General features: G+C 60.5%; 3 protein-coding genes and 1 long non-coding RNA gene across 4 annotated transcripts; 1 reads left to right on the top strand and 3 right to left on the bottom strand.

The window, feature by feature from the left end:
• The first annotated feature begins 1,099 nt into the window (after positions 1 to 1,099).
• Positions 1,100 to 4,707, top strand: LOC129512930 (uncharacterized). Its single transcript, XR_008665108.1, has 3 exons — positions 1,100 to 1,169; positions 1,742 to 3,280; positions 4,252 to 4,707. It is a non-coding gene; the product is annotated as an uncharacterized LOC129512930 (long non-coding RNA).
• Positions 2,478 to 6,488, bottom strand: CCDC183 (coiled-coil domain containing 183). The gene is given in 5 exon segments (XM_055330489.1): positions 2,478 to 2,707; positions 3,207 to 3,258; positions 3,358 to 3,486; positions 4,703 to 4,825; positions 6,369 to 6,488. Coding segments are annotated over 5 exon segments (603 nt in total). The 5' UTR covers positions 6,438 to 6,488.
• Positions 6,489 to 6,744: 256 nt separating this feature from the next.
• On the bottom strand, positions 6,745 to 7,044 carry LOC129512922 (coiled-coil domain-containing protein 183-like). Its single transcript, XM_055330516.1, has one exon. The coding sequence runs from the start codon at positions 7,042 to 7,044 to the stop codon at positions 6,745 to 6,747; it is 300 nt and encodes a 99-aa protein (XP_055186491.1).
• A 2,508-nt stretch (positions 7,045 to 9,552) lies between these two features.
• On the bottom strand, positions 9,553 to 11,315 carry TMEM141 (transmembrane protein 141). Its single transcript, XM_055330505.1, has 5 exons — positions 11,223 to 11,315; positions 10,874 to 10,940; positions 10,632 to 10,715; positions 10,281 to 10,388; positions 9,553 to 10,003 (listed from the first exon to the last, which is right to left on the bottom strand). Exons 1-5 carry the CDS (start codon positions 11,274 to 11,276, stop codon positions 9,990 to 9,992), a joined length of 327 nt encoding a protein of 108 aa, XP_055186480.1. The 5' UTR covers positions 11,277 to 11,315; the 3' UTR covers positions 9,553 to 9,989.
• Positions 11,316 to 15,763: the final 4,448 nt, after the last annotated feature.

Below are 15,763 nucleotides of genomic sequence, written 5' to 3' on the forward strand. Positions count from 1 at the left end.
GAGGCGGACTCGGCGTGGCGCGCCGCTAAGGGGCGCCGTGAGGGCCCCACTCGGGCGGTGGCGCGGGGGCGTGCGCATGCGCATGCGCGGGGCGGCACGGGCGGAGGTGGGCGTGGAGCCACGTCCGGCTTCCGGAGCGGGCGGGACAACCGTCAGCGTTCCTCGCCGCGCTCCCGGTCCCCCCATCCGGGACCCCCCACTCCGCGGCCCCCCTCCGTGTCGGGGCCTCCTGCCCGCGGTGCCCCCAGCAGTCCTGGAAAAATGTTTATTCGTGTCACAAAGCGCCGGCCTGGGGGCAGGCGGGGCTCGCCTTCCTGGGGTTACTTCTTGGCCACCTTGAGCCGGCCGTCGATCAGCCGCTGGGCCTGCCGCTTGATCTCGGCCCGCGAGGGGACGTAGCTGTGGTCCACGTCTGCGAACAGGAAGGTTTCTGGGAGGGGGGGTCAGGGAAGGAAGGGGGCCCTGCAGCCGCAGCTCCAGCCGTCCCCGCTGCCCCCCACCTTCTCTGTGGGGGTCTTCGCACCCCGGGAGAGGCCACCGCTGCTGCAGGGCTGGCCGGTGCTTAGCAAAGGCAGGAGCTCGCCGCTGGCGGTTCTCAGCAAATAGCGGTCCCGAGCCCACACCTGGACTTGCTTTATCAAACTCTCACCCCCTGCCGCAATCAGCCAAGGCCAGGCCAGCTGGGAACAGCCCTACACCCCAACCCATGGGAAGCTGCTCACCCTGCCCTCCTCCCTTCCTGCAGAAACCCCAATAAGGGCTCTGGCCTAGGACGTCCGCTCCCACTTGTCAGGAAGCCGAATACGTCCCCCGTCCTCCGTGTCCTCACTAAGTCACTTCCCTCAATCAAAATCCCGTGGGTACTGGGGATAACCCTTTTCCATCCCTGTGGCTCCCACTGTGTCTCCAGGCTGTCTGGCCAGAGAGCCATCTGCCCCCACCCCGGGGGGTGGCCTGGCCCTCCAACCATGAACCTGTACCTATCATATCCTCTTCCAGGTCCTCAAAGCTGATCCTGGTGTTCTGCTTCTCCTTCAGAGTGGAGGACTCCAGGGTATCCTTCACCTTTGTGTTGACCTGTCAGCTCTGAGGGTAGGTGGGATGAGTAGGCACGTCCAGCCTAGAACTACCTCCTCATTGATGGACAGATTCTGCACTTGGTCAGCCAGGTACAGGAGCTTCACTTCGCAGTACGCCAGCTTGCTGAACACATTCAGGCTGTCAGAGAGCGCCACTTCTTTCTGTAGGCCAGGAAAAGGATCCTGTCTCTCCTCTGGGTCCTCCCAGGGACTCATGCCGGCAGTGCCATTCCACTGCAGCCGGTACCTGGGCTGTGGGCAGAGGGATGCCAATCAGCCGGATGGAGAGGTTGTCAATGCCTGTCTGGATGGTCAACAGCAGCTTCTGGCTCTTGGCCATGCTGGAGTAGGCCACCTGGAGCCACTCTTCCTCCTCCTTCAGCATGTCCTTCATTCTCTTCTCCATAGACTTAAAGCTGTGGAAGCGAGGGGGAGCGGGGTGGCTCAGACTCATGGCCAGGTGGCCTCAACCCAGAGTTGGGCGCTAAATCCAGGGGCTCCAGAGCTCTGACGTGGGCATGTGGCAGCCCCTGCTGGGGCCTCCATAGTCCGTAGACCTGTGGACCCAGCTGGGTGGCCCTGGCACAATGCAGAGGCATTTCGGGGTACCTGATGGAGCTGGGCGTCTGGCGGAACTTAAGCATCACCTCCTCTACTTCCAGTTTCTTCATCAGCGCCTCCAGCTGTGCCTGCCGCTCCTCACAGTCCTCCATCTGCAGCTCCAGGTTGTCCTCTGTGTTTCTCTGAGCCAGGAACCGGCCAGCGATGTCCTGGTGGGGCCTGTGTGGGGAGGAGCAGGTGTGGGCCAGGTGGGCACAAGCCCCACAGTATTGGTCTCTTCTGAGTCAGGGATGATGCTGACCGTGGCCAGGCACCAGGTGTAGCACTTGATGCGAGTCACCACATGTGACCCATGCTTCAGGCAAAGAGGACAGATGCCCCAAGGCAGAGACCAGGAGACCACCCCTGGAAGACTGCCTGGCTTGGAGCCACTTGTCTCAGGATGGACAAGCTTATATCAGGGCTGCTAAGGCTTAACTAATAATAAGCCCAGATCGGATTAAACTGAGGGCCAGGCAGAAGTGGCTTCTCACTATAGTCCTAGCCCTTTGGGAAGGGATGTAGTTGTCGGCAGAGGAGGCAGCCCTTGGATCCTGGATCCCAGCAGGCTCCGCATGCCCCCTGGAATGCGACTCAGGCCAGAGTGTGCTCTGCTCCCTGCCACAGGGGCCACACCTCCATGTCCCCTCATTCAACGGGCTCAGCTGGGTCTTGGGCTGTGGCAGGGGCTCCCTGCCTTTCACCCACACCCCAGGAGAGCCTGAGGGCAGTACCCAGAAATGAGTGCACCGCACAGCAGACTTCACTTTCTTTTTTTTTTTTTAAGATTTTATTTATTTATTCATAGAGACAGAGAGAGAGGCAGAGACACAGGCAGAGAGAGAAGCAGGCTCCATGCAGGGAGCCCGACGTGGGACTCGATCCAGGGTCTCCAGGATCATGCCCTGGGCTGCAGGCGGCGCTAAACCGCTGCGCCACCGGGGCTGCCCCAGACTTCACTTTCTCCACCAAAGCTGTGACTTCTATCTGGTATTCGATGTCGGCCTTGGAGATCTCTCTTCTCCTCACTGGGCAGAGCAGAAGGGAAAGGAAGAAAGGCTGGCATGCAGAAGTGGCTTGGGAGCTCTGCTCTGGGCCGTCAGTCACTTCTGTACATGCCCAGGCATCAGGGGAGGCCACCAGCAAGCTGCCTGTCCTTCACCTGCTCCCCCCTCCACTGGCCCTTCTGTCTAGAAGCATCCTGGTCCATGTGGGTACTTTGTGGTACTTCTCTGAGGCAGCACAGGGGCCCAAAAGGCTGGATTTATCTCTTTTGAGGAATCACTGGGTGATTGAGCCCTGGGGTTCCAGGGGATAGCTGAAAAGCTGGGGACCCAGCCGCTCCTGGCAGTGAGCCCAAGGCTGGGAGCAGTGCAGGGCAGTGTGGGCTGGGGCTGCTGGCACTCTGCAGGTAGCACTGCAGGGAGGCAGGGTTGCCCTGGCCTCACAGAGACCTGACAGGATGGCCTGAGCTGGTGCTGGCCTCTTGGGACCCTGGCTGGGGGTGGCAGAGGGCTGAGCGCTCACCTTTCAGTTTCTGTACCCATCAGATTGGAGGGGAGTCCAAGTCCCACCAGCCCTGGAGGGAAGGGGGATGTGAGGTGAGCAGTCCCCCTCTGCTGGGGAGGGGCCCGCCCAGCTGTCCTTGCACTGCAGAGGGTACCCTGCAGGGACCTACCCGGCGGTGGTACTTCTCATTGGTCTCCTTCATATGGATCTTGTCAATCAGCTGCTTCTGCTGATTCAGCCAGTTCTCCCGTGTCCTGCGTTCCTTGATGAAAATCGCCTCCCCTTGCCTCATGTTCATCTGGGGACCCAGGAGGTGGGACAGGGTCATGTCTCACCAAGGCCCCATGGAATCCTGTATTCAGATTCAGACCCCATCTTCTAGATGTGGGAGGAACATCTGAGGCTCTTGGCTGTGCCCTCCTCCCCTAAACACTGGGTGCCCTCCACCGACCTCTCAACTTCCTCCCCCCTCCCCCCACCTCTGAGGAACCTTCACCTGATGCCCCTCCAGTCACAGCTTGGGGATGACCAATTCTCCCTGCAGCCCAGGCTCCCTGCTTCCTCGGCCAGTTCCACCAAGAACTCTCTCACATGGGGAGTGTTTGCACGTGTCTAAAGGGAACTCGGCGTCTTCCCCAACCCCGTGTTTTCCCCTGTGTCCTGCTGTGGTGGCTGAAGCCATCATCTATCTGCACCTGCCTAAGTGTCCTGGATACTGCTCTCCCCCTCCCCATCCACATCTGACTGGGCGCCAGGCCTCAGGGGGTGACCATTAGAGACCTCTGGGCCCCCTGACACTCAGGCACCCAGTTTTACCACTGGTCTGTCCCAGGTGACTAGCATCTGGACTCTGGTTCCCCTGGGTCTCTGCAGCCTGTTTTTGAAACACAGATCTGATCCCATTGCCCTGTATCTGGTCCCAGAGTTTCAGGATGGGTGGGGAGCCACCCTGCGGCCTCACTGGCTCACAGGCTCCATTCTTCTGCATCTTCTCTGCTCTGGCCCCTTGTGTCTCCTTTGGCATGGTGATGCCCCGGGACCTTTGTTTTCCTTTGTCTTCCAGGATTCGGATGCCCCTGACCTCCAGAGCTCCACTCAAGCATCATCTCTCTGAGCAGGTGAGTGCCCCAGGGTGGCCCCACATCACCCACTCCTCCCTCTGCAGCACTGGCCCAGGGCTGTATGATATCTCCTCACAGACTACTGGATGGCTTCTTACCCTGCTCTCCTCGTGAGGATGATGCAGGGGCTTTGAGTAGGCCTTGGCACAGACCGGGTGAAGGGCCGGGTGAATTCCCTCTTGTGTCTACCTCAAGGCTCCCTTGCCTGGTGGGACCCTCTCCATCCAGGGCCATCGTGTGTGTGTGTGTGTGTGTGTGTGTGTGTGTGTGTGTGTGTGTGAGGCAGCTAGTAATTGCAGACAGGATGGGTTTGGGGGTGTTCCTACAAACCCTGGGCCAGATGGGTATGTGAGGGAGCCCTGCAGGACCCCAGGCCCTATGGCTCCAGCTCACCTTGACCTCATCCGTGATCATCATGGCATCTTGGGACATGACTGTCATGTCTGACAGTTCTGAGCAGTAGTCGTCCATGAGATTCTGCAGCTTGTCCAGCTCTGTGGGGTACCCTGCCACCTCCTGCATTGAAGAGGGCAAGAGCAGGGGCACCTGTGGCTCAGCCGGTTCAGCGTCTGACTCGTGATTTTGACTCAGATCATGACATGAGATTGAGCCCTGCTGGGCGTGGAGTCTGCTTAAGATGCTCTCCCTCTCCTTCTGCGCCCCCCCCCCACTGTGCACCCTCTTTCTCTAAAATAAATCTCAAAAAAAAAAAAAGTTAAAAGAAAGGGGCCAGAGCAAGTGGACACAGAAAGTGACGGCTCGGGAGCCACAGGCCAGCCAGCCAGATGCTGCCCTTCCAGAGTGGTCCGTGCCTGCCCCCAATTACGTACCCCAGGCTGTGAGCCCCGAGGACAGGGATGGGGTGTCCCACTGTGTGGGAGGGGTTGCAGCCCAGGAAGCCTGCTATTGGGGAGTGGCTGCTGTCTGAAGGGAGCAGGGAGGCTTGAAACAAGGATGTGGGGTCAGAGACTCGGCTCAAAGTCACAGCTGCCCCTAGCAGCTGGCTCTGGGAACTTGGGAAGCCACTTAACCTCTCTTGAGTGTCCCTGAGGTTCATAAATACCAATATATCTGAGTCTTAGTACTTGGCTGTTAATAAGTATCATGTAGAATCATTGCTGACCATGGGAGTTATTTTTTTAAAAATGCATATATACTGGGGGTGCCTGGGGTCTCAGTTGGTTAAGCATCTGACTCCTGATCTCAGCTCAGGTGTTGATCTCAGGGTCATGAGTTCAAGCCCTGTGTTGGCTTAAGAAAAACAATGCATGTGTTCTGAAAAGAACATGGCCCTGTGCGGGGACATAATGCTCCCAAATGAAGGACGGCTGGACCCAGGAGTATAGCCGGAGGAGAAGGGGTGTGAGGAGGTGGGCCCAGGACAGTGAGGTGGCAGGGCCTCCAGCAAGAGGGACAGGCGGGAGGATCATAACACCTGCCTCTGTGGGCTACAGGCAGAAGCTGGGGGCTGGGACTTCAGCCAGGAGGAGCTGCAATGCCTACCCATCCCACTCCCACCCTCCTAAACCACATGTCCACCTGTCACCTCCTTGGATACACTGCCCTCCAGGGCTCCCCCCATGCCAGCCTCAGGATGAGGCTGCCACACTGCCTGCCCCGCCTGCCACACTGCTTCTCACAGCACCAGGGCACCACTGGCCAGCCCTCCTGTCCCAGGTCCTCCTCCTCCCCACAGTGGGGCTGTACTGCAGGTCTCTCCTGCTGGGGGAAGGGTGGCTGGCTTGGAAGAGGTGGACAGCAAGCCCAGGGTTACGGGCCTGCTCACAGGTGGCTGGCCCTCTAGGACGTTAGGGCTCTTTCTGAGGGTTCAGGGCCCATTTTTTGCCCTCAGAAGCCAAGCAAATGACAAAGGATGGGGCAAAATAACAACCATCAAATAAATGCAAAGAAAATCCAAACAATTCTGATGTATCCGGCCTGCCTCAGCCCTCTGTCCCCGCTGAGATGCTAGCCCTGCACCTAGGCTGGGGCCTGAGACTCCTGCACTCATGGCCAGGTAGCTTCCCTGCACTGCTGAGGTGTGGGGTTAGGGGCTCACCTTCTTCAGGTAATCCAGCAGGTCTACGTACAGCAGGTGGATGTTCTGACTTGTGGTGATCTTGATCATGGTCTTTTTTTTAAAATTTATTTTTATTTATGATAGACATAGAGAGAGAGAGAGGCAGAGACACAGGCAGAGGAGGGGGAGAAGCAGGCTCCATGCTGGGAGCCCAACGCGGGACTCGATTCCGGGACTCCAGGATTGCTCCCTGGGCCAAAGGCAGGCGTGAAACCGCTGAGCCACCCAGGGACCCCCCTATCATGGTCTTTTCAATGTTGTTCTCCAGCTGGTGGATAATCTGGGGGTGGCCCGAGGGCACACGGTGCTTGGGGACAGACCACCTGGATGGCCACTGGGAGGCTGACCCAGGAGGCTAGGAGGGTGGGAGGGTGTGTGTGTGTGTGTGTGGTCTTTCATCTGACCCCGCCCCTCCAAACGTCCCACCTGTCATCGGAAACCCTGCCCCTTGACAGAGCCCCGCCCCGCCTTCCACCTGGAGCACGCGCAACTCCTTGGTGGCGTCAGGCTGCCTCAAGGTGGACAACTCCAGCTGCACGGTCTCCAGCTTCTGCCCCCGCTGCCGCGCCAGGTGGATGAGCACGTTGTGCACGTTCACGAGGTCGAAGACATACTTGCGCAGCTTCTCCCGCGCCACCTGGGTCGGGGACGGCATGGCCCGCTCGTGGGTGCGCAAGAGGCTGGCGCGGCGGGATCCCTGGGGTCGGGCCCTCGCTAGGCCCGCCACTGGCCCCGCGACGTCATTTTAGTGGTGGTGGGGGTGCTGGCTGGGCGAGGCTGAGGGCTGCTGAGCTGGGGGGTGCCCTGGTCTCTCGGGTACCCTAGCCTCAGGCACTCTCCGCGGGCCCAGCATTGAGGCCCCCATCCAGCCTCCCAGCTTAGAGGTGGTGGGAGCCTGCAGAGGAGGGCCCAGGCCTCCCCTCCGTAGCCAGATGGCCCGAGGGCCCTGATCTGTAGGGGGTAGCCCCCCGAAAAGGACCCCAGTCAGGCCCACCCTGCCTGCCAGGCTTTTGGGAGTGACTGGAGCCAGGATCACAGGTCCCGGGAAACCCTTCCCCGAGATGCCGCCAGGATCCGGACAGGTTAGGGGAGTGAAGAAGAGGAGGTGCGTCCCCTCCGCCTGTGTGTGGGATTGTTTGAGCACCTGCATGCCCTGCCACCCCCATCCCCGCCAGCGGACAGCAGGGAGGGGGCCACACTGCTCACATTGTTGGCCAAAACCCAGTCCTGGGTCCCACGGCGGATGTTGCTGCGCAGGAGAGCCAGCATATTTTTATTCTTGACGGTCTTCTCTTTTACGGCTTGGATTTGCAGGGCCCAACGTTGCTCTGGAGGAGGTGGTGGGTGCAGGCAGGGGGCGCAGAATGTGGGCTACAGGCTGGCCTCGCCAGCGGATTCCTGAGCTGGGGAGGCTCCACATCAGGGAGGCCCAAGGGGGGTGGGCACAGGAATGCTGCCTCTGCAGCCAGGGTCCTTCCTCCCACCCCCTTAGGGTCACTGGCTTCACTGCTCAACAGTGCTTATTGGGATGGCTCCTGGTAGATGGCTGTGGGAAGGGTGAGGTGGCAGCCAGAGATGGCACGTCCTGTGAGCCCTTCCAGACCCACCACCAGGGAAGCAGGCCAGTCCCCTCTGGCTCACAGATCTCCTTGAAGCCCCCTGCATGGCATGCCCCTTTGGTCCCTTCTCTGAAGTGTGCTTCGTGGGGGGAGTGCGTAGGGGAATGGCCACTGTCCCTTGTTTGCCCTGGACTTGCTAAAGCCCCTGAGACCAGGAGGAGACCAGATAGGCTGGTCCCCTGGGGATGGGCTCACCTTGGAGCCGAGTGATTGTCTTCAGCTCCTGGATCTGCTCTTCCATATCTGCCTCACTTCGCATCTTCATGGTGGCCATCAGGGTCCTCCAGGGACCTTCTACACCTCCCGCCCTCCCTGTGCTGGGCCTGCTCAGCAGAACCCTGTGCGGCTCAGATTGTCGCTGGAATCTTGGCCCATTGTGACGGGGGCCGAGGTTCTCAATGTCCAGTTCAGGGAGCCCTGGAGATCTGGACCTGGCCCACCCCAACCCCTTCCCTGGCTAGCCTTGGGATTGTCCTCTGGATGCTTGAGTCTTATGGCAGCTCTCTGCCTGGGAGTATCAGTGCTCCCTTTTTCCTCAGATATACAACTCCTGTATTTTAGTGGGACACATGGCCTCCCAGAACAAGGCTGTCTCCCTAGGCTCCCTGGCACCAGGGGTACCACGACTTTGTTTTGGCCGAGGGAGTGTAAGTGCAGGTGGAGTCAACTGTCCTCCTCCCTAGTCACTGGGATGAAGACAGGATGGCTGGAGCTGGCACAGCTGCCTGGGACCGTGAGGCAGATCTGGAATAGAGGCCATCAGGAGGTGGCACAGTCCTTGACCACCTGTCTGCCCCAGACCACTCCAGCTCCAGCTTGCTTGCACCATGATTATCTTGGGCTTCCTATCATTTTGCCTTCCCACTAATACGTTCCCTGGTCCATAGTCAGTGCTCAGTATTCTTTTGGATGACTGGCCAGGCCAAGAGGTGCAGGAGTTGAGCTGGGGCTGGAGCAGCGTGGTCCTGTGTCGTCTGCCTTCAGTGTGACTGGGAAGGCCATTGTATGGGACGATGGATTTGCTAGGTTTTATGTGCTCCGCCTCTTCCTCTATCAGAGGTGGGGTATGTAGTCATGCCCACTCAGGAGCAGAGAGGACTTCTTCAAAGGTTTGCTCAAGGTTGGCAGACCTGGCCATGCACGTGTGCAGGGGACCTCTTCTGTGCAGAGAGGACTCCAGTGAGCTAGCTCTGGCCTCCCTCCACCCCTCACTTCCTCCTCCCTTGGAGAGAAGTGACTTATCTGGTAGGTGTGCTTGGAATGGTAGGCAGGTACGCATGGCCACTTCCTGTCTCTTGCCTCTTGAGGGCCAGGCGTGAACTGGACACACACCTTCTGCTTTGCTCCTCCATGCCTAGATTCGTGGAAGCAGACCCCACCTGGAAAGGCCCTGCGGGTGGTCATCTGCAGCCCAGAGGGCCTGCAGAACTGATTCTGGGGCCGTGTCAGAACTGCCCTGGCAGGTCCTCAGTGTCCGCTGTATGGTGCTGAGGTGACATGTGTCTCTCAGCTTCTTACTGCTCTGATGTTTAGTGTTTCAGAACTTAGGAGGAAAAAGGCAACACATTTATTTGTCCAGCAACCCCCCCGAAGCCATTGTCCCCTCTGAGTGTGGGACATGCGGGGACCAGACAGGGAGTATCAGGCCCCAGGGCATGCAGAAGTCCCTTCTACCAAGTGCCCAGGGTCTCTCTGGTCTTGTCCATTTCTCAGTGTCCACCATGCTTCCTACTGCCCTATGGGAGGCCAACCACCGCAGGGATGGCCTCTCTGGTCTGATCTGGGCAGGGGCATGAGCAAAGGTTTGCTCAGGGTTGGCAGACCTGGCCATGCACGTATGTAGGGGACACCGCTGGGTCACCCCTTAGGGTGTGAGGAGGGCCTATGTGAGGGGGACGGGGGAGTGTGGGGTGCGGAGGCCCTTAGGGCTGTGTTCTAGAAGTTTCTGGCCCCAGGTCTTCTGCTCCCAGCTGGAGCTGTCCTAGCTGCGCTGATCTGTAGGAGGCAAAGGGACACAGCTGGAACCACAGCTTAAGCTTGTTCACCAGGCCTCGACCAAGAAGGACGCTTGCTGTATGCCACCCTCGGGGGCCACACTCCACATTCTGGACTCCCCTGCCCCTCCTGCATAGGAGGTCAGAAGGCCACCCACTCCTGCCCCTCCAGGTTGGACAGGCTGGAGCAGAGAGGCCTGTGCAGCCTGCACCCTGGGCCCCAGGCTTGCCTGGCACTAGAGTCTCGGGTTCTGATTCCCGCTGCCCTGGCCTCTCACCTGTGCCCCCGTCCTTGGGGAGCTGCCCTGTCTCCAGGAAGAGCCAGAGATTGCTGCATCTGTGCGACTCCACTCGGGTCACCCAGTAGCTGGCCATTGAGCCTGTGACTGGGGAGTGGGGTGGGGGGGTGGCGGGTGGTGTGGGGGGTGGGCCTGGGTCTCTGGACTTCTCAGGGGATGGGGACCTGGGCACAGGCTTCTTCCCGGCAGGTGGTGGTGGTGGGCTTGGCAGGACTCCCCCCCCCCCCCCAGAACTGGGACCACATCCCAGGAGGTCGGGAGGGGCCAGACCACAGCCTCCCATCCCCAGCAGACCTGCATCCCCTCTGGCAGCAGCCCTGGAGTACCCACCCACGGCCACTAGCACGTGCCACTGGAAGGGGTACGGAAACCTCCTCTGAATAAGCATCTGCAGGCCGACGGCTGCACCTGTGCCTGCCGAGAGTCAAGGTCCCCATCAGCCCTATGGGCGGGTGAGTGACCCAGCACCGGGCAGGCTCCCAGCATCTGAGTCTGAGGATGGCCCACTGACACCGCCTGTTGGGGGTCTGGGGTCCCAGGCGGGTGCGGTCTCCCCAAGCCCGCCAGCCTACCTGTGATAAAGGTGAAAATGCCCTTTAAGAAGGCCTCCGACTGGCACGCGGTGTACTCCTCCAGACCCTGGATGCGGGGGTGAGGCTCAGTCCCCTCCCTCCGCTTTCACAGGCCCTCCTGGCCCTCCTTCGGGGAGGGGACCACTCATCGTGAGGCCTGGGGGCTTGGACACATCCCACCTGCCTCCACCCTGGTTGCCCTGATCGATCCCTCTAACAAGGAGGGTCCCCGCCATCCCTGTCCGGTCCCTCCTCCCTGACGTGGGCATCCCTCCCACCGAGCCCCCACCCGCCCCGCTCAGGTCAGCTTCTGAGGTCCGGGGCCCGCGTCCCAGATCGGCCTTCTCACCGGGTGCTTGGCGGCCACGGTGTCGTCCACCCGGGACAGGCCCAGGTTCACCATGGCTGGCGGGTCCAGAAGAGCAGGCGGGAGGAGCCTGCGCAGACGGGCGGGGGGGCGGGGCCTGAGCTGAAGGGTGGGGCGAACAGAGGGGCGGAGCCTGCGCAGAAGGGCAGGGCGGATAGGGGGCGGAGCCTGTCCGGAATGGGCGGTGGGGCGGGGCCACGCAGGCAGGAGGGGCGGGGCTGGGGCCTGAGAGAGTGGTAAACGTGGAGGTCTGCGTGATGGTGGGTCGTCTGGGAGATGCGACCCAGATGGCCTTTGCAGTAGAAGGGGAATGAGGCTGGGTCCTGGCCAGGTATCCTGGGGGACAGTGGACAGCAATTTAGGTGGCAGGTCATGGCTTCAGAGACGGATCCCCTGCGGATCTGGGACAGGTCTAACTCACCTGTGCTCCCAAACACAGTGGAGGACCCAGCTACTTGCTGGCCTGAGGATGAGGCCAGGCCTGGGCACATTTCCTCGGTGGGGGCAAGGTTGGGCATTCTGGGAGGGGCCAGATTCCTCCTTTGAGGCTCTGGCTTGTCACTAAATGGTCATGTTGACCTTAAAAATAAAAGTTATTTTACCAGCAAATATGAGTTTATTGGTGAATTGCAGAGAATTGCAATTATAATGTGCAAGCCAAAGCAAAACCGCAGACAAGTCTGACTAACAAGGACTGGAGACATTATTTTATGGAGAAGGATGTGGGAGGGGCTGTCCTGAGCCCCAGCCCTCCGGGTAAGTTGCAGAGGGTGGATCTCCTGTGGGAGAGGCAGTGACCATCTCCCCCTGGTGGGCCTGGACGATGATCCTTCCTGTCGCTGGCTCCCCTGCAGGCCAGCAGAGCCGGGGTCAACTTGGGAGATGGCCACCTAGTCCTGAGCCCCCAGGCCCACTACCTTCACTGGTGTCTGCGCCCTAGGAAGGCTGTCCTGTGCTGCCCACGCTCCATGTGCTCGAAGAGCTGCTTCTGTCTTCCCAACTACCTGCCTCCCGCAGGCCGCCTCCTAGATAGTGTGTGAGCAGGTGGGCCCAGGGCCCAGGAAGGGAAGAGGCAGAGGAGGGCATGATGGTGCAGAGAGCAGGCCACCCCGTTTCCCAGTGCATCTGGGTCCCCCACAGGAGACTATCACTAATGGCGGATCAGCCTGCACCTGCCTGGCCTGGCCGTGCCCTGTCCTGGAGATTGCACCACCCATTCCTCACAACTCAGCTTCTCCCCATGAGAAGGGGGCCCAAGAAAGTGCAGACACTCCACCTCAGCCAGTCTGTGTGCTCCTGCCCTTCTCCAACATGCAGCACCCCTCCGCACCCTTCCACTCCCATCTGGGGTCCTTCGGAGAATCACAGTCATCACACGCAGTTGGACACAGGCCTGCCCTGCTGGCCCAGGTTAAGTGCTGAGGGTAGCATTCCCTTCCCCCTCCTCTCCCCCTCCCTCTCTCCTCCTTCCTTCCTTTCCCTTCCCTCCACCCCTCCCCTCCCCTGCCCCACTTTTCCTCCTCCCTCTTCTCATTCCCATCAGTGTGGCTGCCCCAGCAAAGGAGCCCCAACAAATGGGAGGATTCCCAAGGCCTGAAGCAGAGGCTGATTGGAGGCAGGAAGTGTGGTCCTGGGTGGTTGAGGCCACCCCCTGAGCCCTGCAAGTGTCCACATGGCTGAGGGCTCTCAGGCCTGCCGTCAAATGCATGACACCCCACCCCAGGAGCCACACCCTGTATACTGAAGCTGAAAGCTGGGGCAGGGTCCCTGGGTGGCCCACAGCCCGTAACTAGGGTACGGATGATAACTGAGGGACAGGAGCACTGAGGGCAGTTGCCTGGTTTGGATTCCAGGTGGTTCCAGGTGAGGGTGAGGGCAGGACCCCTCCTGAAGCCCTGCAGATGTGCCCAGCCCTGATCCATTTCCTGGAGGGACATGGAGGACACAGGCAAGTTAGGAGAAAGTACACAGTGTGTTTACCCAGATGAGGGTGAGCATAGGAGACTCTGAGGGCCAGGGCAGGAGGCTAGAGCTCAGAGCGGCCGAGCAGAGCACCCCAGGTCACAGGGTGGAGGAGGGACCGGTTCCAGTATGTAGAGGGGCACTGTGTGCAGGTGAGGTCCCGGGGACCACAGGGGGGACCTGGCCAGCACACAGGAACCTCAATTCCCCTCCCAGCTCCTGCTGGGGCTCCCTGGGGCAGAGCCCAACTGGGCAGGGGGCCCAGGGGCCCTTGACATCGTCCACACTGTTTGGGCTCTCTCTGTGGTCAGCAGGGTGGAGACTCGAAAGCCCTGGAGATTCTTTCTCTTCCCCTGAGGACAGTGGTCTGGGATTAAGAAGTACTGTGGGAGCAGAAACCTGGCTGGGCTGGGCCTGGGGGAGATGGTCAACAGCCCTGACCAACCACAGCCAAGAGAGTTTACTGAAGGATGTTGGGGCTCCTGGGTTAGCAGGGAGGTAGGGAACCAAGCGAGTGGGAACTGGGGCAGCCCTGTGGGCTGGTGAGCGGGATGGAACAAGAACCTCCAAGGGGAAGTGTTGGGTCTGAGCTGCAGGTACGAGCTCCAGCCAGCCCCCGAGTTGCGGCCTTCCTCCTCTCGGGGCTCAAACCCCAGGGCAGACCAGAGGGACCGTGGGGCGAGGGGGCAGCTCTCCACACCTGTGCCCCTTAGTCTTCACAGTGTGGTGCTGGGAGGGGAAGAGGCAGGGCAGTCAGCCAGGACCAGCTTGCCCACCAGTGCTGGTGCCTGGATGACAGTGACTGCTGCCCTGAGCTGGACACAAGGGCAGGAGCAGGTGAGGGTGCTTGGAGGAGCTCTGGTTCCTTCGTCCTGGGCAGTTGTGCTTCAGCTGGATGGAGAGGCTTTCAGCTGGACATGAGGAGCCCACCCCTCCACAAACCCCGCAGGGGAGGAGCTTGCCGGCCCTGCTTCCCTCTGGGAGGGGAGGAGGTGGCCTTGTCATGGCCATGGCCTTCCTTGACCGTCTGCAGGGCCTGTTCCTCCACCCACAAGTGGGGGGCACCCCTCAAGGCATCTCTGCTCAATTTGGCCTGGCCCTTGGAGCTGGAGAGGATGTTTGCAGGGCAAGAAAAGACCAGGGCGTGGCCCCAGCTTTGGGGAGCTCACCTTCCCTGCTTCTTTTCACACCTGAGGGTGGACCAGCCCTGACGGGGCAGACAGCCTGCTTGGTGACCTGCTCTCAGAGCTTTTGGGGGAAAGTGGCTGAGCCCCTTGGGGTAGCCCTGAGTGAAGAGCTGCTTAGGAGGGCCAGGGTGGCCTTCGCTGGATGCCACCCAGCCCGTGGCCCTGGGGCAGGGGGATCTGCTCCTTTGTGCACCTCGTCTCCCTAGAGGGCAGGGACGACCAGGATCAGCCTCCAGCGACAATGATGTCTGCTGTCTGGGAGCCCCAAAGCTCCGGCAGCCCTGACCTCCCTTTGGTTGAGGACTCGCCTGTTCTGCACCTGTTCCGTGGATTCCTAGGGGAGGCAGCCTCCCAGACAGGTCCCTCTCCCCCATTCGTCTGCGGCCTGGCGCCGGCCAGCCCTTGTTCCTGTGTTTATCCTGTGTTGGCAGCTGCGTCGAGGCCACTCTGCAGCAGAGCCCACCTGCAGTCCCAGGAGCACCATGCTGCCTGTGGGCCAGATGCCCCACCTCAGGCCTCCCTGGCTCTGTAGGCATGTGGGGAGCCCCGCCACAGAGCCCCCAAGCGGCAGGGACCAGCAGGAGCACCGGAGGCACTGGCAACCATCCCCGTGCTGGACTCTGGGGGTGACAGGGGTGAGGCTGTGGCCTGAGTGCCCACTGCAAAGACCGGGCAGGCTGATGCCATCATGCACCCTGTGCTGCAGCCTCAGTGATGGGCTATGTGACTTCATGCTCTTTATGTGCAGCTATGAACTGAGCACCTTCTGGGGCCAGAGCTGGGGAGTCAGAAGCTGATAGGCCACCTGCTGCTCTCATTGTCACCAAGTCCATGGCGTATATAGTGTGCAGCAGGGACAGAAAGTCACCACAGAGGAAAATATGGATTAAACTCAGAGCTTGGAGGAAAGAGGCCAGAGGTGGGGTGTAGGCTGGGGTCTGAGGAGGGCTGTGGAGGAGGCAGAGGCCACAAGCCGCGCAGGGAAAGGCTGGCTCCAGGGCTGGTGCTGGAAGGGTCACAGGGTGGGTGGGCTAGGGGCTGGGGGCAAGGCTAGAGGCTGGGGGTGCTGGGGGCTGGGGCCTGGGTTTCACTCTTGGTGCCATGATGACTCTGGAGAATTTTAAGCAGGGATACACCAGGTTTATGCTCCCTAAGGTTTGCTCTGCCCACTGTGTGGACAGAGTAAAAAGGTGGCTGCACTGCATTGAAGACCCTTCCAGGGACATGGGCTGGCTGGCTCCCTTCACCTCGGAGGCTCCTGAGGGGTCCGTAGGCTGTGGCAGTCAGTCCCTTGGCCCTCACTGACCCTGGGAAGGGTGGATGCTTCAGCTTGGCCCAGAAGGCCTGTGGCTGCTGTCCGCGTGTCTCCTGGCC

This window comes from Nyctereutes procyonoides, unplaced genomic scaffold (genome assembly GCF_905146905.1).
Source record: "Nyctereutes procyonoides isolate TBG_1078 unplaced genomic scaffold, NYPRO_anot_genome, whole genome shotgun sequence".
NCBI lineage: Eukaryota > Metazoa > Chordata > Mammalia > Carnivora > Canidae > Nyctereutes > Nyctereutes procyonoides.